General features: G+C 49.4%; 1 protein-coding gene and 1 pseudogene across 1 annotated transcript; one reads left to right on the forward strand and one right to left on the reverse strand.

Moving 5' to 3' along the window:
- Positions 1-1,162: 1,162 nt before the first annotated feature.
- LOC135544952 (E3 ubiquitin-protein transferase RMND5B-like) lies at positions 1,163-9,064 on the reverse strand. The gene is made up of 9 exons (XM_064972640.1): positions 8,601-9,064; positions 7,858-8,000; positions 7,557-7,694; positions 7,338-7,438; positions 6,587-6,753; positions 4,438-4,463; positions 2,378-2,563; positions 2,026-2,180; positions 1,163-1,899 (listed from the first exon to the last, which is right to left on the reverse strand). The coding sequence occupies exons 1-9, from the start codon at positions 8,737-8,739 to the stop codon at positions 1,836-1,838; spliced, it is 1,119 nt and encodes a 372-aa protein (XP_064828712.1). The 5' UTR covers positions 8,740-9,064; the 3' UTR covers positions 1,163-1,835.
- Positions 9,065-16,328: 7,264 nt separating this feature from the next.
- Positions 16,329-27,467, forward strand: LOC135544953 (serine/arginine repetitive matrix protein 2-like; annotated as a pseudogene).
- The last annotated feature ends 430 nt before the right edge of the window (positions 27,468-27,897 follow it).

A 27,897-nucleotide genomic window follows, 5' to 3' on the forward strand; every position in this document is an offset into this window, starting at 1 on the left:
TGAGGAAAGCAGAGGAAAGCCTACAGATGGATAGAGCATTCTGTGTACTGAGGAAAGCCTACAGATGGATAGGGTATTCTGTGTACTGAGGAAAGCCTACAGATGGATAGGGTATTCTGTGTACTGAGGAAAGCCTACAGATGGATAGGGTATTCTGTGTACTGAGGAAAGCCTACAGATGGATAGGGTATTCTGTGTACTGAGGAAAGCCTACAGATGGATAGAGCATTCTGTGTACTGAGGAAAGCCTACAGATGGATAGAGCATTCTGTGTACTGAGGAAAGCCTACAGGTGGATAGAGCATTCTGTGTACGGAGGAAAGCCTACAAAGGAACAGAGCAGTCATCCAAAAACTCTACAACTCAACAGCCTATCAACTCAACTCGATAGCCAATCAACTCAACACCCTATCACTATCAACTTGAAAGGCCATCATCATCAACAGCTTTTCAACATCAACTCAACTCGATAGCCTATCCCCAACATCAACTCGATAACCTATCCCCAACATCAACTCGATAGCCTATCCCCAACATCAACTCAACTCGATAGCCTATCCCCAACATCAACTCAACTCGATAGCCTATCCCCAACATCAACTCAACTCGATAGCCCATCACCAACATCAGCTCGACGGCCCATCACCAACATCAGCTCGACGGCCCATCACCAACATCAGCTCGACGGCTCATCACCAACATCAGCTCGACGGCCCATCACCAACTCGACGGCCCATCACCAACATCAACTCGACGGCCTATCATCATCATCTCGACGGCCTATCATCATCATCAACTCGACGGCCTATCATCATCATCATCTCCTCGACGGCCTATCATCATCAACTCGACGGCCTATCATCATCAACTCGACGGCCTATCATCATCATCATCATCTCGACGGCCTATCATCATCATCATCAACTCAACGGCCTATCATCATCATCATCATCATCATCAACTCAACGGCCTATCATCATCATCAACTCAACGGCCTATCATCATCATCATCAACTCAACGACCTAACATCAACTCGACACCCTATCAACTCAACTCGACACCCTATCAACTCAACTCGACACCCTATCAACTCAACTCGACACCCTATCAACTCAACTCGACACCCTATCAACTCAACTCACACCCTATCAACTCAACTCAACACCCTATCAACTCAACTCACACCCTATCAACTCAACTCGACACCCTATCAACTCAACTCGACACCCTATCAACTCAACTCGACACCCTATCAACTCAACTCGACACCCTATCAACTCAACTCGACACCCTATCAACTCAACTCGACACCCTATCAACTCAACTCGACACCCTATCAACTCAACTCGACACCCTATCAACTCAACTCGACACCCTATCAACTCAACTCGACACCCTATCAACTCAACTCGACACCCTATCAAAATCTCACAAAAGAAAGCAAAACGCCTCATCACATCCTTAAAGAAAAAGAGTAGAATAAGTTCAGCAGGCAGTTGCAAATGAACGAGTGTCAATGAATGAACAATCCTTTTGAGATGTTTCCTTCGTCTTCATGCCGACCGACTCCTCTCTGTCTCTCTATGGATAGAAGTGGTTTGATGGGCCATCCACATCAGCCCTCTGTACACTAGGAGCTGTTGATGAGGCAAGAGGAGGCAGGAGTATTACAGCCTTGAGCCATCACTGGAAGGGATCTGTCTGAGTTTGGGGGGGGGCACTGGGGCAAATTGGTGCCTGTGAGTAAGTAGGATGGGATTTCCAGAGGTCCTGGGGTTGCAGGTAGCTACTGTAGCTCCAAGGGCCTGGCGGTTTCAGGAAACAGGATGGGGGATCAAAAGAAGATCTGCTTGGCATCTGACGGGTTCTGCTCCATGGGACAGTAGGGACATTTCAGTCTGAGGAGAGGAGAGAGAGAGTTAGACACACACAGGCAGGTGACTTTAACCACAGAGTTCCACAGGTCTGGCACTGCCAATGGTTGACTGCCCTCCTGTCTGTCGGTCAGCCTGGATCAGACTCACTTTCCAGCGTTGGTGAGTTTGTTGAGGGCGTCTCTGGAGATGACGTGTCCACAGATGAGCTTCATGGGAGGGTTGCTCTCTGACGTCTGCTGGCGGAGGATGGGACAGGCGAACACAGAGTGGTACCAGCACTTCTTCCCCAGGTCTATCTCAATCTGGAGGGAGGGGAGACAGGGCCGCTCCGTTACCCTTCTATGACAACCTTCATTAATAATCCATTATAAAAATGGTTATAGTATTATAGATATTACAAATAATTATGAATTACAATTCTTGCTTTTAAAACACTGAGAAATCGTTGCCCAAAGAAAGTCATGAGAGAACAGCAGAGAGCTTAGAGAGGGAGACTTACAGGCAGCTCGTCCTTGTGTGTCCAGACTCCACTACACTGTCTCTGTTCAATCACCTGTTTGATGTTCATCAGGACGGGCAGAGCCATGCAGCCTGATGCAAAACTGACATTCAACACAGAGGGACAGACGTGGAGATCACAGATACATACTGCAGTCAGAAACAAAGACGAGCATTGTAAAATAATCTTACTATCAGGTCATACTCCTGGCCGTGCGAGTCAAATGCGTCGAATACAACCTTACAGTGAAATGCTTACGTACAAGCCCTGAACCAACAATGCAGTTTTAAGAAAACTAACTAATAATTAAAGAGCAGCAGTAAAGTAACAAGCGAGGCTATATACAGGGTGTTACGGTACAGAGTCAGTGTGGAGGGTGTTACGGTACAGAGTCAGTGTGGAGGCTATATACAGGATGTTACGGTACAGAGTCAATGTGGAAGCTATATACAGGGTGTTACGGTACAGAGTCAATGTGGAGGCTATATACAGGATGTTACGGTACAGAGTCAATGTGGGGGCTATATACAGGATGTTACGGTACAGAGTCAATGTGGGGGCTATATACAGGGTGTTACGGTACAGAGTCAATGTGGAGGCTATATACAGGGTGTTACGGTACAGAGTCAATGTGGGGGCTATATACAGGGTGTTACGGTACAGAGTCAATGTGGAGGCTATATACAGGATGTTACGGTACAGAGTCAATGTGGAAGCTATATACAGGGTGTTACGGTACAGAGTCAGTGTGGAGGCTATATACAGGATGTTACGGTACAGAGTCAATGTGGGGGCTATATACAGGGTGTTACGGTACAGAGTCAATGTGGAGGCTATATACAGGGTGTTACGGTACAGAGTCAATGTGGAGGCTATATACAGGGTGTTACGGTACAGAGTCAATGTGGAAGCTATATACAGGGTGTTACGGTACAGAGTCAATGTGGAGGCTATATACAGGGTGTTACGGTACAGAGTCCATGTGGAGGCTATATACAGGGTGTTACGGTACAGAGTCAATGTGGAGGCTATATACAGGGTGTTACGGTACAGAGTCAATGTGGAGGTTATATACAGGGTGTTACGGTACAGAGTCAATGTGGAGGCTATATACAGGGTGTTACGGTACAGAGTCAATGTGGAGGCTATATACAGGGTGTTACGGTACAGAGTCAATGTGGAGGCTATATACAGGGTGTTACGGTACAGAGTCAATGTGGAGGCTATATACAGGGTGTTACGGTACAGAGTCAATGTGGAGGCTATATACAGGGTGTTACGGTACAGAGTCAATGTGGAGGCTATATACAGGGTGTTACGGTACAGAGTCAATGTGGAGGCTATATACAGGGTGTTACTGTACAGAGTCAATGTGGAGGCTATATACAGGGTGTTAAAGTGACGGATTATAAACAGAGTCAATGTGGAGGCTATATACAGGGTGTTACGGTACAGAAGTCAATGTGGAGGCTATAACCTACAGGGTGTTACGGTACAGAGTCAGGCGTCCCTGGTGAAGCTGTTACAGATCTCAGCCCATTGGTTGGTCTCTACACCAGTTAGTTGAGGAGTAATATGTACATGTAGGTAGAGTTAAAGTGACTATGCATAGATTATAAATGTCAGGGGGGTAGCAGCACTGTAAATGTCTGGGGGGGAGAGGGACCCTGTTGATATGGATGTCTTGGGGGTGGGGGTAGCCACTGTTGATTGGATGTTGGGGGGAAGGAGACCTTATGACTTTGGGGAAAACACTGTTTATGATGTCTGGGGGGAGAAGACACTGTTGGACCTATAAGACTGTGATATGGATGTCTATGGAGACCCTGTGATATGGATGTCTAAGACCTGACACTGAGAGAAGACACTGTGATATGGATGTCTGGGGGGATAGCCACTGTTGATATGGATGTCTGGGGGGAGAGGAGACCCTGTTGATATGGATGTCCCTGGGGGGTGAAGACTGTTATATGATCTCAGCCCATTGGTTGGTCTCTAGCAGAGATGTCGGTAGGGAGAGTTCTCTATGCACGTGATATGGATGTCTGGGGGAGGGACACCAGACTACCCATGAGGATCTGGATGTCTGGGGGGAGAGGAGACACTTATTAATGATGTCTGGGGGAGAGGAGACCCTGTTGATATGGATGTCTTGGGGGGGAGACACTGGGGTCTGGGGGGGGAGAGACACTGTTGATATGGATGTCTGGGGGGAGAAGACACTGTTGATATGGATGTCTGGGGGGAGAAGACACTGTTGATATGGATGTCTTGGGGGTCATGGGGGTAAGACACTGTTGATATGGATGTCTGGGGGGAGAAGACACTGTTGATATGGATGTCTGGGGGAGAAGACACTGAAGGATGTGATATGAAGATGTCTGGGGGAGACAGGGGTCATAAGACACTGTGTGATATGGATGTCTGGGGGGAGACAGGGGTCATGAAGGATGTCACTGTCATGAAGGATGTCTGGGGGAGACAGGGTCATGAAGGATGTCTGAGAGGAGACAGGGGTCATGAAGGATGTCTGAGAGGAGACAGGGGTCATGAAGGATGTCTGAGGGAGACAGGGGTCATGAAGGATGTCTGGGGGGAGACAGGGGTCATGAAGGATGTCTGGGGGGAGACAGGGGTCATGAAGGATGTCTGGGGGGAGAGGAGACAGGGGTCATGAAGGATGTCTGAGGGGAGACAGTGGTCATGAAGTAGGGAGGAAGGAAGGTGTCCATTGACGGACAATTGGAACAGATCATTAGTCAGTTAGCTGGTAAGAGAAAGAAGCTATGAAGTCCTGTAAGAAAGCTATTGCAATGGAACCTGCTTGGCAACAGAAAACAACAATTAGAGATTCTTATTGGATGATTAGGATGTCTTCTTATTGGACAGTTCCTCCCTGTTTCAGTTTATTTTCTTCCATTTGGTGCCTAATGAACATGATCCCTGTCAAAAAGCTCTTCAAAACCAGCAGGAACCCCCAGCCAGGGAGTCTGTCCCTACCCCTCCTCAAACCCACCAGTAACCCCCAGGCAGGGAGTCTGTCCCTACCCCTCCTCAAAACCACCAGGAACCCCCAGCCAGGGAGTCTGTCCCTACCCCTCCTCAAAACCACCAGGAACCCCCAGCCAGGGAGTCTGTCCCTACCCCTCCTCAAACCCACCAGGAACCCCCAGCCAGGGAGTCTGTCCCTACCCCCTCCTCAAACCCACCAGGAACCCCCAGCCAGGGAGTCTGTCCCTACCCCTCCTCAAACCCACCAGGAACCCCCAGCCAGGGAGTCTGTCCCTACCCCTCCTCAAACCCACCAGGAACCCCCAGCCAGGGAGTCTGTCCCTACCCCTCCTCAAACCCACCAGGAACCCCCAGCCAGGGAGTCTGTCCCTACCCCTCCTCAAAACCACCAGGAACCCCCAGCCAGGGAGTCTGTCCCTACCCCTCCTCAAACCCACCAGTAACCCCCAGCCAGGGAGTCTGTCCCTACCCCTCCTCAAAACCACCAGTAACCCCCAGCCAGGGAGTCTGTCCCTACCCCTCCTCAAAACCACCAGGAACCCCCAGCCAGGGAGTCTGTCCCTACCCCTCCTCAAACCCACCAGGAACCCCCAGCCAGGGAGTCTGTCCCTACCCCTCCTCAAACCACCAGGAACCCCCAGCCAGGGAGTCTGTCCCTACCCCTCCTCAAACCCACCAGGAACCCCCAGCCAGGGAGTCTGTCCCTACCCCTCCTCAAACCCACCAGGAACCCCCAGCCAGGGAGTCTGTCCCTACCCCTCCTCAAACCCACCAGGAACCCCCAGGCAGGGAGTCTGTCCCTACCCCTCCTCCCACCAGGAACCCCCAGGCAGGGAACCCACAAACCCACCAGGAACCCCCAGCCAGGGAGTCTGTCCCTACCCCTCCTCAAACCCACCAGTAACCCCCAGGCAGGGAGTCTGTCCCTACCCCTCCTCAAACCCACCAGGAACCCCCAGCCAGGGAGTCTGTCCCTACCCCTCCTCAAACCCACCAGGAACCCCCAGCCAGGGAGTCTGTCCCTACCCCTCCTCAAACCCACCAGTAACCCCCAGGCAGGGAGTCTGTCCCTACCTCTCTGGTGCTGTGAGGTGAAGGACTGCTAGTGCCTCCATTCAGACCATCATATCTTCCCTCTACATTCCTATCTGTCCCACTCTTACCAGAACAACGGCCCAGGCTGTCTGTGTCCCCTACCTCTCTGGTGCTGTGAGGCGAAGGGCTGGAAGTGCCTGGCGTACTGTAGTGCCTCCAGCTGGTTGGTGATGCCTCCATTTAACAGGCTGATGAAGTAGAGGCGGTGCAGCTTGAACTCCAGGGTACTGTTCAGGTCCAGCAGGCGCTGCCGGTTTGTTACTGCCCACCTGGAGCCAGGGAGAGAGAGGATTGTAATCTTAGTGCACACCGCAGTAAACAGTTGCAAATTGAAAACAATTTATATTGGACAAATTCAGGTAGTTCCCTCTCTGTTTCCTTCTGTTTAGGTCCATGTGAATAGACCCCAGGATTGGGCTCAATTCAAATTCAATTCAATTGACCTTCAACCCTGGCATTGACCCAACCCTGACCGGGTGTCTACAAGTCTTACAGATCTCAATTGTATTCTAAAGTTAATCAGTTACTGAATGGATCAAAATGATCAAAGAGGGGTTTGATTCACATTCAACTCAACACAGAGAGGAGGTACAGTAAACACTAGTGCTGGTCTGAGGTCAGTATATAACAGAGTGGAGGTACAGTACATACTCTAGTGCTGGTCTGAGGTCAGTATATAACAGAGAGGAGGTACAGTACACACTAGTGCTGGTCTGAGGTCAGTATATAACAGAGAGGAGGTACAGTACACACTAGTGCTGGTCTGAGGTCAGTATATAACAGAGATGAAGTACAGTACACACTAGTGCTGGTCTGAGGTCAGTATATAACAGAGATTAAGTACAGTACACACTCTAGTGCTGGTCTGAGGTCCTGCATCCTCAAGGCCTCCAGGATCCTGTTGAGTTCCAAGAACGGCTGCTTCATGCTCATGTCAATTACTACTCCAGACTCCTGGGAGACACACATACGGTAGGGAGTTATAATACATATGAAACACACCCAAGATCTTCAATTCTGGTTCTGGGGACCAACAGGGTGAGCAGGCTTTTGTTTCATCTCAGCTGTTTACCTGACATAGGTCCTCTGCCACGCTCAGCATGCCTTGTCTGTACAAGTGTTCCACAATGGTCTCACTCAGGTACTTCTGTCTCTCAGGTGAGTCCCACACCGTCTCTGCCACCACTGCACTCACCTCTGCATCAAAGTTCTACAGAAACACATCCAGGAAACAACCAAAGGATAAGTGGAAATACAGTTCTCCCTTGTGTGCTTAAATTTATAATACTGTCTTGAACCACAAGGAACTTGCGTCATCTCTTTTCTAAATTGTAAAGATACTATAGTGAAAGCATTTACTGGGAAACTCTCACCCTGTCGATAGCTTTGCCCACTTTGGAGACACTGCCGTGGATGTCCTTGTGTCTGGAGGCCAGCAGCTGTACCGTTTCTTTAATGTTCTTACAACACTGGGCCATGGTCTGAGACAACACCGTCAGATCTGCATCTCGTACCCCTGAAGGAGAGGTATTTAGAGAGGCGGGACAATCAGGTTTCTGCATTGTGATGCATTGACATTACACAACATTCTATGGCAGCCATGTCAGTGCCATTTCAAATATAATGACATATGTATATGGTGAGCACCCTATCACAATCACATTGGAATATTCAAACAATGTTATGTAACTGAATGTCTAGAATTAGAACGATATTCAAAAGCTGACCCAACTCTGAAAATACATGCATCTGCCCTGAAGGAGAAACCAATCATGGTTAAAACAAGTCCTAATGTTAAAAGGTTAAAGTAGTCCTGCTGAAAGTTACATAAAGAGACGTATGAATCACTTCTGTGCCTGAACACTCATGAGTCATGGCACGCAACCGGGGCAAAACAATGTTTCATTTCTCTAGTGGCAAATTGTTTAAAGAAATGCACTGCATATTGTTCTGTGCTTTAGTTATAGTCGTGCATCAAATTCCTCAAATATGGGGCCTTTAACCGTGTGTGCAGGTATCTATCATTCTTTCATTTAGTACCATGCAGCTGCAAGGTACCGGATGACTGGAGTGGACACTACTTCTAAACTACAGCGTGGAGCTGGCATGGCCTTACCGAATGTAACCAGCTGTCCCCGTAGCTCACAGACGCTGCGTAGAAGTTCGTCCAGACGTTCCTCTGACTGGTGTCCGTACATGACGAACCTATGGAGCACCTTCTCCAGCTCCCGCTCCACACATGCACACTGCTCCATACCTAGACTGGGACTCTACCTCATTCACTACCACCTGGGAGAGACAACACACATAACCAAGGGAACTAGGCCTAGGTCAGCGGTTTTCAAACCTCTCCCCAGGGACCCCCAGACATTTCACCATTTTGTTGTAGCCCTGGAGAAGCTCATCTGATTCACCTAGTCAAGGGCCTGAAGTAGCTCATTTGATTCATCTAGCCAAGGGCCTGAAGTAGCTCATCTGATTCACCTCGTCAAGGGCCTGAAGTAGCTCATCTGATTCACCTCGTCAAGGGCCTGAAGTAGCTCATCTGATTCACCTCGTCAAGGGCCTGAAGTAGCTCATCTGATTCACCTAGTCAAGGGCCTGAAGTAGCTCATCTGATTCACCTAGTCAAGGGCCTGAAGTGGCTCATCTGATTCACCTAGTCAAGGGCCTGAAGTAGCTCATCTGATTCACCTAGTCAAGGGCCTGAAGTAGCTCATCTGATTCACCTAGTCAAGGGCCTGAAGTAGCTCATCTGATTCTCCTAGTCAAGGGCCTGAAGTAGCTCATCTGATTCTCCTAGTCAAGGGCCTGAAGTAGCTCATCTGATTCACCTAGTCAAGGGCCTGAAGTAGCTCATCTGATTCACCTAGTCAAGGGCCTGAAGTAGCTCATCTGATTCACCTAGTCAAGGGCCTGAAGTAGCTCACCTGATTCACCTAATCAATTGCTTGATGATGAGTTGAATCAGGTGTGCTAGCTATAGAAAATATCAAATACCTGGAACGGCTGGGGGTCCTTAGGGAGAGGTTTGAGAACCACTGAACAAGGTCACAAACAATAGTTCAGCATTTTGCAAGTATCCCATGACCCCTACAGTTTTGATTCGCTACTAGTACTGGCATAACTGGTGAACAAAATACTTTATTAGTTGAATCAGATTTGCTAGAACCTAAAGTGTGCAGTGGCACAGATAAATCATTGACAGGCAGCAGAAAATATGAAAGAAGACCAATCTATTCTAGATCAACAAGTGGATATTACTGTTGTTAGGCCTAAATGTCTTGGTCTCTTTGACACATCAGGCATCCCTTGTGTATACATTTGAAAAACATCGCTCTGCAACTTTCCCCTTCTTGTTTTAATTGTATACATCTGACAAATAAAACATTTACTAATGTAACTACACATCACGCAAAAAAAGTATACTTTTGGAACCAGTTTGCTCGCTGAAGCTAATAGGCCCTGTCTATAGCCTTCGACCAATGACATTCGACTGCAACACAGGGTTAGCACGGTAGGCTAACTAGGCAAATCGTTTGCTGACACCGAGTTAAGACAAGTAGTTAGCGAAATACTAAGAATCTAGCCAGCTGTGTTCTTGATACTTACTAAAAACTCACAACAAAGCTCTGGTAGCAGCTATGTTAGCAAATATCAAGTTAGCTAAGCTAACTAGCCATACCCACAACAACATTATCAAGCCAGCTAGCGTAGCTATATAGCTACTGGTAGCTAGACGTTATCTAGCTGCATAAGAAGTCCTTTCAAACACCACTTGGTTACAATGGCGATTATCATGCGTCTGTCAAACCTAATGGCAGGTAAGAAATGTTGGTGAGTAACTAGCTAACTACGTTTTGTTATTCTGTCCTTTCGCATACACTTCAAGTTGTCGCATAACGTAAACCTAGCAATGGACCGAAGCTGTTTATGTTTGACTCGGCAATAATGGTGTATTTTAATCGATTGCATAGTTAGAAAGACAGTCAGAATATCCTAATATTTGTTTCAATTCTCAAATATATCAACAGCATGTCATAAAACATAAAATTAGTTAGAAGGGCAACATAAAGCGTCAAAATAAACACCACTTGCCTGTCGTAACAGCGATTCTCCACCAGTCGTGCTTTGTTCTGCGGAACTTCCTTCCGGTGTCGCATATCTCAGATTTTCATAATAACAGCACAGTAGTTACATTGACCGTGAAGGTAAGGTTCTTAGACTTGATTCAATGTTTAATGTTTACAGAGTTCCATCCTCTGGTACATAATTATGTATCCGTATAAAACAAGTAAAATGTAGCATTTGATTCCAATGTTAAATTGTCTCACATATCCTACAAGTTCATTGCGAACCCCAGATGGCGCTGTATGGACGGTTATGAATGGAGATCTATGGCCAGCTTGCAGAGCTGTGGTGCAGACAGGTGTGTGGCTTGGAGCTGGCCAGGGGATTTCCCACCTGTGATGTAACTATCTGGTCGTGACCCCAGACAGACATTGATGTAAAACACACACACACAAACCATCAATATGAATGTAGATTACTGAAAGTCACTCATAAGACATGTCTCAATTAAGTTCTAAGTCTCAATTCTGTCGCTTCATTAACTTGCATCAACACAGACTGAGTGTATCAAGAGAAAGACCAATCTCAGTTGCACAGTTGGGAGTCTGTGTGTAGCCTAGCCTCGGTCACTGGAGACCAAACTTAATGGAGATATAACTAAAGAAGCTTGTGTAGCCTCTTAGAGAGGCCTGGGCAGCCACCCAGCCCCAACCACACACAGCTCACATCACAATCTCACAAAGGTTCCCCTCATGCCAACTGAGAAGTTATTATCCCTGGAACACTTTTTCACCTCTACGTCTATGAAAGTCTTCAAATACATTTGAATGAAATTCCACTGAGGAGAGTTTTGGAGCTGGAGATGTAGTCCCGGCCCCATTGTCTTACTGTGCATATGGCTCAGCTCACACTACTATGCTGCATGTGCACGTTGGTCAAACAAGCAAGAGGTGTTCTACAGATTAGAGAAACACTACGAAGTAAGACAAGTGTTGTTTTCTGCAGCTCAGTTGGTATGGCTCTTGCAATGGCAGGATAGTGGGTTTGATTCCCGGGACCACCCATACGTAAACAAATGTATGCAGGCATGACTGTAAATTGCTTTGGATAAAAGCTAAATGCTAAATGGTATATATTATTATTATATTAGAACATCTGTACAAGTCAAAACAACTCCAATTGATATAATCTTTCACTCTTTATGATCTAATGATCATAATCACACTTCACAACAGAAAAATGGCCAGATTTTTGCATGGGATCTTTCTAGAAGGTGCTATGAAGCCCCCGATAGGCTAGATTACAGTGATGCACATCAATCATTACACACACATGGATTAATAAATTAGGTGACAGATTCACAAACCACAATCACACCCAGAAAAGGGCATCACAACAAACTAGGGCAGTTGAAAAAAGATAGATTTGAAATGTGATCCTGCTGGTTTCTATTCTGTCCTGTTTGTCATGAATACTAAGGGGTTGGTTGGTTCTAAAATACCCTCTCATGAGACTGGGCCTTGGTTTAGCATCACAGCCCAAAGATAGGGGCACAGGAAATAAACACCCATGTGAGTTTACTGTCTGAGGAGGAACTAAAGTATATTAGACCAGGCTGAGACCCAACCTTATACTGAACCTACCTGACAATATGTTAGACCAGGCTGAGACCCAAACTTATACTGAACCTACCTGACAATATGTTAGACCAGGCTGAGACCCAACCTTATACTGAACCTACCTGACAATATGTTAGACCAGGCTGAGACCCAACCTTATACTGAACCTACCAGACAATATGTTAGACCAGGCTGAGACCCAACCTTATACTGAACCTACCTATATGTTAGTACATGTATCACTTCACTAGATCACTTTATAACAACATACATGACAGGAACAATGCACACTACTATAATGAGCATGTCTATAACTGCACTTTCGCCAAAAGGCTGGCTCTCATTTGTATTCCTGGGCACCCTGGCAAGTCAGAAACATTGAACATAGATTGGCACTGCAGGTTGGGGTATGGTTGTTCTAGTTGGCTTGTGAATGGATGGGTTTAGCCAGCTGGTGTGTGGGTATTGCTGTTGATCAAGTAGGTGTAGTTTTGTATTGGAGGCAAGGGGGCTGCTGTGTTTAATCTAACCCTGGGCTGAACATAAAACCTCTCCATAGTTGTGTTGCCAGGCAGACTTTCCCCTGAGTCCACCTCTGGACCACGAGCCCCACAGCAATACAATAACCCCCTGAACTCTAGGATGACAGAGAGAGAGAGGGAGAGAGAGAGGGGTGGGGGGAGAGGGATGACAGAGAGATGGGAGAAAGAGAGGTGTGGGGAGAGAGAAAGGGGTAGAGAGATGGGGGTATTTTTAGAGAGAGATGAGAGAGGGGGGGGAGAAAGGGAGGAGAGAGAGATGAGAGAGAGAGAGTTGCTTTGGCAATGTTAACACATGTTTCCCATGCCAATAAAGCCCCTTGAATTGAATTGAATTGAGAGAGAGAGAGAACATCCAAGAGATCATCTGACATGCCTGAGTTTACTGTAATACATGGACAAAAGTGCACAGCTATCTGGCTCATGTTTCCGTCTCATATTGTGTCAGATAGTGATAGTGGTTCACTGTTCTCTAACACTATGTGTGTGACTTCTCCCCCATGTCTGCCTGGTGATATCTATGTGTATTTATAACGTGTCATAAAATAATGTAGGCCAGTTTACTGTAGGATAATCTGACAAACCATGGCAACCAAACCAACCGCTGTCTATGTACTGAGGCCTCTGATCCAGAATACAACTATAGCTGGAGAGGATAGCTAGGAGTGTAGGATGACATCACCGCTTATACTTAAGTGATGATCTAGGATCAGTTTTGTCACTTGCATCCGTATTTCTAAGTCTGTTGCTTATGGAGAGTAAACTGATTCTAGGCCTGTGGTTAGAGACAGAGTCTGCCCACTTCTCCAGGGGAATGAGGTCTCTCTGCCCCATGACATAATGTCACTACTATAATCCCTCAGTCACTGTGTGCATTCCAAATGGCTCCCTGTTCCAGGGCTCTGGTCAAATGTAGTTTACTATATAAGGAATAGGATGCCTTTTTGTACTGTCATTATGTTGCCTTGAATGAGACCAGCTCTCAAGGAATTTCTACTGGCTGTCAGTAAGAGGATGGTAATCAACTGCTTTATTGGGTCAGTCCCAGAGGGCACACTGACTGTCCCCAACATGACAAAACAGGCAGACCAGACACACACACACCCACGCTCGCACGCACGCACACGCACTCACGCTCGCACGCACGCACACTCGCTCTCACGCATGCGCACACACACACACACCCACGCACGCTCGCGCGCAGACACACACACACCTTGTTAAACACTCTCTCTAGCTACTAGCAGAACCTTCTCCATCTCAGTAAAATCTCTCACTGGCCACAACTTACACATCAAAACAAAAAGACCCCAGAAAGGTTATGAGGGGTATTATTAAATCGAGTTTCCATGCAGAGCAGCAATAGACAGCTAAACATGTACACAGACACACACACACACAACATCTTGTAAAACCAAACATTCCAGAAGTCTAGTAGGCCTTGTAGCCATTTTGTATCCCTCTCCTCCCCCTTTCCTCTCCCCTCTTTCTCCCTCCCTCTCCCCTCTCTCCTCCTCTTCCCTCTCTTCCTCTCCCCTCTTTCTCCCTCCCTCTCCCCTCTCCTCCTCTTCCCTCTCTTCCTCTCCCCTCTCCTCCTCTTCCCTCTCTTCCTCTCCCCTCTTTCTCCCTCCCTCTCCCCTCTCCTCCTCTTCCCTCTCTTCCTCTCCCCTCTCTACTCCTCTTCCCTCTCTTCCTCTCCCCTCTTTCTCCCTCCCTCTCCCCTCTCTACTCCTCTTCCCTCTCTTCCTCTCCCCTCTTTCTCCCTCCCTCTCCCCTCTCTACTCCTCTTCCCTCTCTTCCTCTCCCCTCTTTCTTCCTCTTGCCTCTCTTCCTCTCCCCTCTCTCCTCCTCTCCCCTATCTTCCATTTCCTCTCCCCTCTCTCTTCCTCTCCCCTCTCTTCCATTACCTCTCCCCTCTCTCTTCTTCTCCCCTCTCTTCCATATCCCCCCCTCTCTCCCCTCTCTATCCCCTCTGTCCCCTCACTCTGGGCCCCAGGGAGCTAAACTAACCCTACCATCTCCTCCTGATAGTGTGGGTCTATATATAACCAAAGACCCTGTGACTGAGCTGGCTCGAAGTGTCAGATTCCAGAGGCATCCATCCTGGCTGGAACAGCACCTGCTGCTAACCATAACTCCCCTCCTCTCCTCCCTCCCTCCCTTCGTCTCCCCTCCCCCTCCGCTCCACTGGAATCAGACAGGGTAGCTGCTTCCAAACCAAAACCCCCAAACTCCCAACCCAAGCCCTGCCTGTTGGAAAGCCCTTATCCTGGAGCTGGCTCAGAGGGGTGGGGCCGAGAGAGTGGTGGCTCTCCTGTTGCACTTTCCATAAGTGTCTCTTTTTATAATTAAGCTGGAGTCTATGAGTCTATGAGTCTGTGCACAGACCGGCTCAGGCTGAGCTGCACTGTAGTAGACTGTACTTGGCTGGACAGTGCTGGACTGGGCTGGACTGGGCTGTACCAGGTTAAGGTAGAGCACAGTATTGCAGCAGCAGAAACAGCAGCTCTGTAATGGATGAAAGTGGAGGTGGTAGTATATTGCATGATTTGCTGGACTGACTGGACTGACTGAACTGACTGGACTGACTAGACTGATTGGACTGACTGGACTGACTGAACTGACTGGACTGTGGAATAGAGGCAGTGGATTGAATGAGGAGTGTTATTCCAACACAGAAGAACTCAATACCCTAGGAAGGGAGAACCCCAGACATTTCCAGGCGAAGGTACAGTAGCGACCCCTCTGACTTTCTCTGAAATACCTCTCTGGCTCACATACTGAGAGGGAGCTAGCTGAGTGCAGCCACAAGGCATGGCAATGTGGAGAAAATAGATACAAGGTCTGTATGAAACTGAGCAAGAACGTTTATGTACCGCTCTCTTTTAGGATGGAGCCTATTATTACTCTTCAGTGTCTGTAACTCTTGATTACTTTACAAAATTCTTGCAGAAATATGTCAATGTGACAGAGCTGCTATGCTAACTGTTAGCAGAGCACACTCCTGAATTAACTTTTATGTTTGAACAATGCTAATTGCTAAGTCCTAATGCTAAAATGACTAAATAACAATGTTATTACCCTGTGATGAATCAGTCATTAATCGCTATTTACTACTAAAGTAAGGCATTACTTCAGAATGTGTAGGCTATTTCAACTGATACAGATACCCATATACCTATACCTATGTCCAACCAGACACCTATGTGTGCATGCCTGAGACACATGGCAGAGATAGCTGGTTAGCTGGTAAGTTATTGTGACATTTTAATGATTAGGGCCTCATGGAATGATTAAGAAGGCAAAATGAATTCAGATGATTTTATGAATGTTTTGATGTGTATCCTCTTAATTAAACATTAACCTGAATAACAACCTGTAACACTGGTTAGGTGTGGTGACACAAACATATTCATGCTCAGATAGGAATATTATCATTAGTAGTAAGTCTATTTTTTGTGTCTCTGCCTTGCTCTTAGTCCAGGTACGGACCCCCCCCCTCCCACACACACACACACACACACACACACACACACACACACACACACACACACACACACACACACACCACAAGAGAAACCGGCTGGTCCCCTGTGAGCCCTGAGTGGCATAGCGATGGACAGCTGGACCCTCCAGGGGGACAGCTACTCATTCCTCCGCAGCTCCCTGCGCCACCGCGACGGAACCCCAAACCACGTGGAGATCTTCGACATCACCAACATCCCCAGCCACCGCTCAGCCATCTCTGAGACCACCTGCCTCTGTGACATCTTCGGAGACGACTGCGAGTCGCGGCCTCCTTCACTCTCCAGCAGCCCCGCGGCAGGGGCCTTCGTCAACACTCCCTTTCCCCCTCCCGTAGGAGCAGGGGAGAGCTCAGAATCACCCCAAGTGTCACCCCCTGTGGTAGATGAGCTGAACGACTCGACAAGTTCCTACCACACAGTGCCAGAGAACTTTGAGGATTCTAGAGAGAAGCTCAGTCCTCCAACGCAGAGGGAGAATAATTATCATTTATCTGAAGGCTGGAAGTCAGGACCTTCAGCTACTGCAGGTAACAACACAGCATCATTGGGGACGTCTAAGGACGTCAGCACAAGATTAGAACAAGGAAACACAGCTCCAACACCAGGACGGAGGACAGCGGACTCCTCACCTGAGGAACCTAGCCTTACCTGTGGAGACAGAACACCCTCACCTGGCTACAGTAATACTACAACACCTTCACCTGGCTACAGTAATACTACAACACCTTCACCTGGCTACAGTAATACTACAACACCTTCACCTGACGGTAAAGGTTCAGCTCCATCAGTGGTCCAACGTTCACCTGCCCCCTCACCACAGTGTAGGGAAACCCACCTGACACCTGAACCAGAGAATAGATACTCCAGCCCCTCATCTGAATCCGCGGTCCCTGTGCATCCTATTGAGGCCAGAGACAGAGCCTCCTCACCTGGAGTCAGAGGCACAGCCTCCTCACCTGACGATACAAGTCTGTCTTTACCTGAGACCAGAGTATCTCAGTGTTTACCTGAACTAAGGGACATCAGCCACTCACCTGAGTTAATAGCCAACCCTTTTTCACCTGATTACATAGTGTCATTTCAACCTAGGGATAGAGCCATAACACCTGAGTCTAAGCCTTCATCCCTTTCATCCCCACCTACGATTAGAGGTACAGGTATCTCCCCTCAGCTAGGAAGCCTCACCTCAGCATTACCTGAGCTAAAGAATAGAGATTATTCACCTGAGTTTAGGAATAAAGCATACTCACTGGACAATCAATGGAGAGTTTCCTTACCTGACCTGTTCAGCAGAACCTCCACACCTGAGTTAGAGAACTCCGTTAGTACACCTGAGTTAGAGAACTCCGTCAGTACACCTGAGTTAGAGAACTCCGTCAGTACACCTGAGTTAGAGAACTCCGTCAGTACACCTGAGTTAGAGAACTCCGTCAGTACACCTGAGTTAGAGAACTCCGTCAGTACACCTGAGTTAGAGAACTCCGTCGGTACACCTGAGTTAGAGACTCCGTCAGTACACCTGAGTTAGAGAACTCCGTCGGTACACCTGAGTTAGAGAACTCCGTCGGTACACCTGAGTTAGAGGACTCTGTCAGTACACCTGAGTTAGAGAACTCCGTCGGTACACCTGAGTTAGAGAACTCCGTCAGTACACCTGAGTTAGAGAACTCCGTCAGTACACCTGAGTTAGAGAACTCCGTCAGTACACCTGAGTTAGAGAACTCCGTCAGTACACCTGAGTTAGAGAACTCCGTCGGTACACCTGAGTTAGAGAACTCCGTCGGTACACCTGAGTTAGAGGACTCTGTCAGTACACCTGATCTCATACCTCACCTGTCCCCTTCAGAGAGAGACCTGAGCTCCTCAGAGGAAGCCAGGAGCACCATCTCAACACCTGCCCCAAGGTACACCCCTCCTACACCTGTCACCTCCTCACCTGAGCTCAGGTCTACCAGTACCACACCTGGACTCAGATCAGCCAGCATCACACTTGAATTGAGATCAACCAGTGTAAAACGTGAACTCAGTCTGCTCTGTGTCCCAACTGAACTCAGGTCAGCCAGTGTCACAACTGAAGTCAGTTTAGCCAGTATCCCACAAAGTGCTGAACTACTCAGGTCAACGAGTCTCACACCTGAATTCAGATCAGAATCATCCTCCTCAACTAGCTCATACCACTCAGGTTCCTCCTCATCCTCAGACACCTGGACAAGAACGTCCTCGAGAACCCCCTCACCTGAAACAAGGTACTATAGTATCCCATCAAGAACCCCCTCACCTAAAACACGCTATAATAGAACCCCATCAAGAACCACCTCACCTGAAACACGTTACAATAGAACCCCATCAAGAACCACTTCACCTGAAACACATTACAATAGAACCCCATCAAGAACCCCCTCACCTGAAACACGTTACAATAGAACCCCATCAAGAACACCCTCACCTGAAATACGCTATAATAAAACCCCATCAAAAACCCCCTCACCTGAAACACGTTACAATAGAACCCCATCAAGAACCCCCTCACCTGAAACACGTTACAATAGAACCCCATCAAGAACCCCCTCACCTGAAACACGTTACAATAGAACCCCATCAAGAACCCCTTCACCTGAAACACGTTACAATAGAACCCCATCAAGAACCCCCTCACCTGAAACACGTTACAATAGAACCCTATCAAGAACCCCCTCACCTGAAGTAAGGTACACCAGCCCTCCTAAAAAACCCAGGCGCACTGCGCAATCACCTGAGATCAGAATCACATCCTCCACACCAGAGATCAAGAACAGAGACCTCACACCTGAGGTACCTGGAGAGGTAAAGGCCAAGTCCCTGGACCCTCGGTTCAACTCCTCCTCCCCCCAGGTCTCAGGTATCACCTACTCCATCCTCTCCCCAGAAGCCAGGGTGCTGGTGTCAACACCTGAGATCAACGATCTCCTCTCCTCAGCTGAGCCACGAGGCAGAACACGCCTGTCACCAGAGAGGAAGAGCACCACCCATACCGAAGAGAACAGACGGAACAGTCTCTCACCTGACTCTATAGGTAGAGGCTCCTCACCTGGAAGCAGAGGTAGCAACTCCTCACCTGAGATTACAGGGATATACAGCTCTATCGTACATCCTCCTGAGACTAGAGAAATAGCTGAATCACCTGAGCCACCCAGATATAAAAACCTCTCACCTGAGTATAAAGCCCCCTCACCTCCTAAGAGTCAAACTGTCTCACCTTATCTAACATATAAAACCCCCTCACCTCTGCCTGGGTACACAGCCCCCTCATCTGGAGTGGAAGCTGCTCGCTCCTCATCTGAGCTAAACACTTCAGCCCCCTCACCTGGAGTAAAGAGTCCTGGCCCCTCACCTGAACGCAGGGCTTCACCTGGAGTAAAGTGTCCTGCCCACTCACCTGAACGCAGGGCTTCACCTGGCTCACCTGGAGTAAAGTGTCCTGCCCACTCACCTGAACGCAGGGCTTCACCTGGCTCACCTGGAGTAAAGTGTCCTGCCCACTCACCTGAACGCAGGGCTTCGCCTGGCTCACCTGGAGTAAAGTGTCCTGCCCACTCACCTGAACGCAGGGCTTCGCCTGGCTCACCTGGAGTAAAGTGTCCTGCCCACTCACCTGAACGCAGGGCTTCGGAGTAAAGTGTCCCTGGCTCACCTGGAGTAAAGTGTCCTGCCCACTCACCTGAACGCAGGGTGTCGCCCACTCACCTGGCTCACCTGGAGTAAAGTGTCCTGCCCACTCACCTGAACGCAGGGCTTCGCCTGGCTCACCTGGAGTAAAGTGTCCTGCCCAGTCACCTGAACGCAGGGCTTCACCTGGCTCACCTGGAGTAAAGTGTCCTGCCCAGTCACCTGAACGCAGGGCTTCGCCTGGCTCACCTGGAGTAAAGTGTCCTGCCCACTCACCTGAACGCAGGGCTTCACCTGGCTCACCTGAGAGGTGTATTGGTAGCCTATCAGAGCAACTCATCACTAACGGCACCTCAAACCCCTTGGGTAATCATCTTTCTCACGACTCCAGGGAAGCATCACCTACTGAAGAGAGTAGAGAGACCACCTCTTCACCTGTACTAGGAGAAGTTCCAGTCCCCTACAACTTCTCTGCCCACACACCTGAGATCCTAAACTTCACACCTGAGATCCCTAACTTCACACCTGAACATCCCACTGCTTCTTCAAGAGGAAGGAGCTCCTCCCTTTCACCTGACCACAGGGTTACAGGTAACTCACCTGTCCAGAGACTGGGAGATCTGGAGCATAAACATCCAGGCTCATCTCTAACCCCTGACCTTAGTGACAGCAACAACCCCTCACACAAGTCTCCTACACCTGAGCATCCACGTAGAGAAACCTCACCCAACCCTAGGAATAAAACCATAGATAGGCTAACTGAAGAAGACATGGCTCATCGTATGAGTAAGGAAGACATCCCTTCTCCTCCCCTCACCAGGTTCACTCCAGTACACATCATACCCCCGGCCCCAGCGAGGCCTCACGGCCACTGGGGAAACAGGAGTACCAGTCCCTCTGAGACCCAGGCCAGTGAGGCCATAATGGAGTCTGAGAACATAATGGAGTCTGTTATAGAAGCTGTGACATCCAGGGTAAGCCCCACTCTTTCCTCTGATGACAGCAACAACAGGGCCTACAACAGCCAAACACGCCTGGAAATGCTGGAGAGGGAGGAGGGGGACGAGGAGGAGGAGGAGGAGAGGGAGATGTTGTGGGAGATGCAAGAGAGGGATAGAGAGAGGCAGAGGGAAAGAGAAAGGAACAAGGAGATGGAGGAGAGGGAGAGGGAAGATGAGGAGAGGGAAAGAGAGAGGGAGAGAGAGGAAAGGGAGAGGGAAAGAAAGGAAAGGGAGAGGGAGAGGGAAAGAAAGGAAAGGGAGAGACAGCGAGAGGAAGAAAGGGAGAGGGCAATGGGGAGGGAGAGAGAAAGGGAGAGTGAGAGACAGGGGGAGGAGCGGGTGCCCCAAAGGGGGAGGGGGAGCAGGAGGAAGCCAGTTACAAGGGGGAACAGGTTGACCTGTCATTCAGTGCCAGGAATAGAAACGGGCCTGCAAGCCACGAAGCAGCTCCCACAAGCAGAGAGAGTCGACAGGGAATGCCAGCAGCACGCTCCTATTCAGAGAGCCTGCTCACCACCAGACTACAACAGATACAACAGCTACAACAGCAACAACACGGTATACTGCACAGAGCTGCACACAGCTCCCAGACAGAGACAGCCAGAGGAGGTGGACCTGGACCTACCAAGAAGTTGCAGCAAGAGCCCAAGCACAAGCCTGCGATACCTCAGCTCGGGAGCTCCTTTCCTGGACGCATCTCAGCTGACGGCCCCAGCTCCAGCATGGGCAGTGAGCTGGATGAGGAGGACAACGAGGTGAAGTGGTTCAGTGACGTGGCCTTCCGCAGCCTGTCCTCTGGATCCCCTCAGGTGGACTACCTGGACATGTACAACTCCAGCCACTGCTCCTCCACCGGAGCCTCCCAGCCTTCCATCCAGGACAGCCCAGCGGGGGCTAATGCAGCCTGGCTGGCCTATGCTGACCTCAGAGGGTCTGCTCCACGGCTGGACAATGAAGACTTCCCAGTCCCACGCCAGCAGCAGCAGCCCTCCTCTGGGGTTTATTATCCACTTCTCGACGGCCTGGACCCATCCAAAAAATATGAGATGGGCAGCTTCGAGTGTGTAGACGTGGCTGTGGAGAGAGAGGAACCCAAGAAGGTGAGGAGAGGAGTGCCCAAGAGACAGATCCAGCTGAAGAGAAGGAATAAGGCCGAGCTGAAGCTGGGTGAGAACAGCGATGGTAGTCCCATCATGGTTCCTGGTCCTGTAATGGTTCCTGTGGCTCCTGTGGTTACAAAGGACAGTCCTTCTCTACAGAGACACAACAGAGAGACGTTGCAGAGACAACACAGCACACCTGCTGCTTTGCAGGAAGCCTACCGCCTGGAACTCAGCCCTGAACCTGCCACTGAGCAGACCGAAAGGAAGGGCAATCTCCAGAAGTCTTTGTCCCTTGACGAGACATGTACCAAAACCAAGATGGCCACTTGCCTGATCAAGGGCATCCTCTCCAAGAAGATGCCAAATGTTGGTAAACAAACCGAACAGGAAGGAGGAGGTGACCTCAGCCCCTCCGAGAACAAAACCCCTCATCCTTCTGAGAGTGAATTGTCAACCATTAAAGAGTCCCCTAAACCAGAGACACAGAATCTGAGTTCCAGTATAAATTCCGAACACAGTCTTTCCTCTGAGGACCTGGCTGTGAGAAGAGAGACGAGCCCAAACACTGACGTAAACAGACAACAGAGAAGTTTCGGGGTGAAACCCAGTATTAGACCAACAAACCATACTATTAATATTAACTCCACTTCTCCACTGCGAAGCAACAAGAGACCTGAACCAACCTGCACAACCCCTGAGATGAGTCCTGGTGCACGTTTTGCTCCAGTTACCTCTCCTCAGGGAAACAATATAATTGAATCTCACTGCAACAGAACCCCTAACCATGTTAGCCCTTGGATGGGGTCTGAGCCCCCTACTACTAGTTGTCCTCAGAGAAACAATGACAGAATTGAATCTCCTGTCAGAAACCCAAACTCTTGGAGAACTGACCCGGTCAAACCAGAGATGAGGTCTGAACTGGTATTCCCGTTTGAAAGTACAAAACCCACAGAGAAGAACGCCATGATGGGAGTAAAGCAGACGCATGGCAGTAAATGTAGGCATGAGAGGGATGACAGTAAACAGAGGGATGAGAAGGATGACAAACAGGGAGGTGACTCAGCAGATGCAGCTGCCTGGAACCCCGGCGTCCCTGCTGCCACTCGAGCCAGCAGCACGCAGGCAGGAATGACAAACGTAAAAAAGCTGGACTACCACTATGACTCTGAAAACCATAAACATCCGAGCGTCAAGAGCACCTACACATCCAAAACACCAGAGATCACTCTGAAACCCAGCCCTGCTACAGAGAAAAAGAAAACATCTTCTCTAAACGTCTCACTGTCGCCCGAGCTGGAAACTAAACTTGAGGTTAAACACGAGACTGCCTCCCCTGGGAGGACCTGTCAGAGAGAAATAAGAGAAGAAGACAGGAGAGTGGAGACTTCACATAGAGAATCCAGAGAAGAAGACAGGAGGATAGGGACTTCACATAGAGAATCCAGAGAAGAAGACAGGAGGATAGGGACTTCACATAGAGAAAAAAGAGAAGAATACAGGAGAGTGGAGACTTCTCATAGAGAAACCATAGAAGAAGAGAAGGGAGTGAAGACCTTGAACAAGATGAATAAACAGACTGAGAATGTGGATGCCAATAGGAAGGGTAAAGCCAAAGCTCCCCTGCACAAAGTGAGAGATGTGAGAAGGCTGGTGAAAAACACATACAACCTGTCATTCAAGGCCATACCAGCACCAGAGAAGGAGGAGAGGAGGGAGGGGAGTGTGGAGGAGAGGAGAGAGGAACAGGGAGAGGAGAGGAGGGAGGACAGATGTGAAGACAGGAAAGAGGAAAAGCCGATGCCTCGTCCTCAGCCAATGCAGATAGAATACAAAGCTGTCAGCTGGAGAGAAAACAAAAACAAAACAGGAACGTTCAACCAAACAGACAGAGAAATGTCTAGAGGCAAACCTAAGTTTGATTCTTTACAGCAGGTGTCCACAGATACAACCAAAGTACCAAAGGACCCTTCTGATGTAACAGCTAAGAGTTGCACAACAGAGGATGTAGCTGTGACAGAGACAGAGTTAAACCAACACAATACCCCTGTACAGGACACTGTCAAAACAGAAACAGGCAACACCAAGGTGAAACCCAGTGATACAGAGTCACCGAGAGTAACCAGGAGACACCGAAGTGTATCAGAGTCTAGTGACAAACCTGAAGTGATGAGAAGAGATACAAAGCCACCTATGCTGGGCAGCAGCCCTAAACTCCCCATTAAAGACAAAGAAGTGTCTAGTGCTTCTCTGGTGTTACAGAATGGATCCAATAAGGCCAAGTCATTCTCAGCCTTAGCTCCATCCTCTCCAGCCCTGACGTCTCCGGCTCCCTCCTGCCCTACTCCAGCCTCTCCAGCCCTGACGTCTCCAGCTCCCTCCTGCCCTACTCCAGCCTCTCCAGCCCTGGTCCCAGTCCCAGCCTCCCCAGCTCCTGCCTCATCCCCAGCCCCAGCTCCAACCCTGGTCTCCTCACCTGGTCGCAAAGCTTCACCAGCTCCAGCTTCTCCTCCAGCCCCAACCTCATCCCCAGCTCCAGTTCTAGGCACTCCACATTCTTCTGTCCCCACCAAGATCCCCACCCCTAACCCCAGCCACTCCGTGTCCATACTGGTCAAGGAGAAGGGCTACCAGGCAGATATTGGGTCTGTGGTCTCTGAGGCTGTGTCAGAGGAGATAAGAAGGAGTGGGGGTGAAGGTGGGGGTGGAGGGGTTCCAAGGAAACATATCAACCAAATAGAGATCCCTCTTCAGACCCGTGGACCCTCAGACGGGGGTACGAGTGACTCACACAGACAGAGAACCTACTCGTCCTCGTCTACATCCTCTATGCAAGCAGCCTCATCCGCATTATCCTCAAGCACTGTGCAAGCAGCCTCATCCGTACCATCCTCAAGCACTGTGCAAGCAGCCTCATCCGTATCATCCTCAAGCACTGTGCAAGCAGCCTCATCCGTTTCATCCTCAAGCACTGTGCAAGAAGCGTCATCCTTCTCTGCGTCTTCCGTCAATGCGTCAACCTCCGCATTGTCTTCTGTGAATGCATCAACCTCAGCCTCATCCTTTTCGTCATCTTCCATCAATGCATCAGTCTCTTCCTCTCATACTCATTCAGTCCCAAATTCTCCCAGGCTTCGAAGAGTCTCCGCTCAAACTGATGACAGAGTTAGGACCACTTTTAATCAGGAAAGGATTAGTGTCAGAGCCACAGTCAGAGACATAGAGCAACGCACGGCATCATCACCACCACCCCCACAGAAGAAAACACAAGAAGACACTGCTGAAAAGGAGACAGTGAAGAAATCATCCTACTCACCTAAGTTACCAGGTTCGCTACCAGGCTCACCAGCACTGATGAGAAGATACCGACCACAAGTGATCGAGGTGAGGTCGTTGTCTAAAGAAATACATAAACAAGATAAACAAGACAAGACCGTCACGTCAAACACCAGACCGCAAACTATAGAGGTTCATTCAATAGCCAACGGCCCACCAGTGGCACCAAAACCAAAGTTCAGACAAACAGATGCAAATTCACTGTCCAGTGAAACACAGCAGAAACCAGCGGAGGCAACATCAAGCTTCAAACAGCAGACAGAAGAGGAGAGAGCTGTGCCCAATGAGAAACCATCAACTTCAGCTACAACGATCCACAGACATCTATCGACCGATTTGACCCCAGCGTCTAACTATAATAAAAAGTTATCCGTTTCTGCAGTGTCCAGCTACAGGCCTTCACCTACCAAAACAACAATCATCGCGAGTTTCTCTCACAAAACAGCATCAACAACAGTAGACACAGAGACATCCAATGAAAGGCCAAATCAACCAGGGGCTTCAACCCAGGGACAAGGACAGGCCCCCAGCTACACACAGAGACCCACAACTCTCACAATCTCAGCCCCAGCTCCAGCTCCAGCCCCAGCTCCTACCCACGCCCCTGCTGCCCCAGCTCCAGCTCCATCCCCAGCTCCTACCCACACCCCTGCCAAACACTCAAGCCAGTCAGCTGTTGTGGATATAACCAGCCACCCGCACAATCTCAAAACAACAACAGTGTGCCCTCAGGAGCAAACTATGCCGGTTACTTTCAACAATACAAACCAACCTGCCACGGTATCCACAAACACACAGGCCCCCGTATACACACACCACATACACACACAGCAGCCTATACACAGATCCTTGTCCAGCGACCACTCGCAGAGGGTAGACGACCTGCACTTCTACGCATCAGACGATCCCCCTAGCTATGACGAGAGGGAAAGCTTCAGCCCCCTCCACCTACCTGACCTGCCTCAGAGGAAGCTGAACCGCTACCACCCCTTCTCTTCCTTCTCCTCTGCCTCCTCCCGTCCCCCTCCCTGTTCCTGCACCTCTGGCTGCCCCTCCCATGGCCTTACACCCCCTCACCACCACCACTCCCCCCACACCCCTCCCTTCCCCTCCCACTCCCACTCCCCCGGCCAGGCGCTGCCTTACTCCATGGGGGGTCAACCCCCTCTCCGCTCACACCAGTGCAGAGCAGATCCCCAGCCTCTGAGTTCAATCAGCTACCAGCCCAGCTCTCCCAAATTATCCACCCTCCCCAGCCCCACCCAGCCCCCCCCAGGCATGTACCAGTCCCTCCACCAACCGCAGCCCTCCATGATCCATTCCTGCACGGCCGACCGCCCTCTCCAGCACCCACAACACATGGACCCCCGTCGGGCCCCTCCGCTCCACCGGTCCCCTCACGGCCAGCCACCTGTCTCTGGGGGCCCCTACAGTGACCACAGCCACTCTCCTAATCTGCCCCCTATGGACCCTCAGTACCTGTGCAGCCCACAGAGCCTGGGGCTGTCTTATGGGTCTGAGTATGGGAGTCTGTCTGGGTCTGACTACCCAGACAGTACAGGTGGTCTGGGGTACGGACAAACCCCTCGCAGGGTCCTCATGGATCCTGATACGGGGAAGTACTTCTACATTGAGGTGCCTGTGCAGCCACTGAGGAAGATGCTGTTTGATCCAGAGACGGGCCAGTACGTGGAGGTGCTCATCCCTCAGAGTACCATGTCTCACTCAGGCCTCTACCCTACCTCGGCCGCCCCCTTTTCCTCCATCCACAACCCCAACATGTACACCCCCGCCCCCCAGTACCTCCCCTATGGCCCCCCTCCACCTGCACCTCACCCCAAGCCCCAGCCATCCCGCCACCCAGAGGCTCCAGTCCCAGGGGCGATGCACCAGAATGGGGCTCAGGTCGGCTACGGGAGCCCCGGGAGCCAGGGGTCCAAGCCGGAGCCCCAGAGTCATGCACCTCTGGACCAGAGCTACCTGGATAGCATGTACTACGTCCCTACAGGCATGAACACTAGTCCCCCGGACTGCTACCACAAACAAGCCTCCAGTCTGCCCAACGCGGGGGGAAGAGGGCCTGAAATAGTCGTCTTCCTGGTGCCTGTAGGGTCTCAGAATACAGCCAGGCCAGGGTGTATATGAGGAGGTCTAATGTTAGACTCAGGCCTTATTGTTAACTTTATTTCCCTGGCAACTGGACTGGAGAGAATGATTCTTCAGTTGTGGTTGTTTGTTGTTTTATTTTTTTGTTGTTTATGTTCTTCACTGCTGTTTATTAGTCTGATTGCCTGATTATGTTTGATTTTTATGCATTGATTTGGTAAGAGAAAAAACATGATCATGTTGAAGGTCCTTGATGATCTTTCTGGGATTTCGACAAAACCAAACAGTGACAATGTTCTACTGGTTACCTAACAGCCACAAGGTGTGTCTTATCCATTCTCATAGACTGATCATTAAATCTAAACACTTACTGTTCGCATTTACATTACATGTAGAAACATGTTCCAACTGATCATGCATAAATCTAATATTTGAAATAAATTCACTTTGTATTAATTCTAATATCTCC

Source organism: Oncorhynchus masou, chromosome 9, assembly GCF_036934945.1.
Source record: "Oncorhynchus masou masou isolate Uvic2021 chromosome 9, UVic_Omas_1.1, whole genome shotgun sequence".
Taxonomy (NCBI): Eukaryota; Metazoa; Chordata; class Actinopteri; order Salmoniformes; family Salmonidae; genus Oncorhynchus; species Oncorhynchus masou.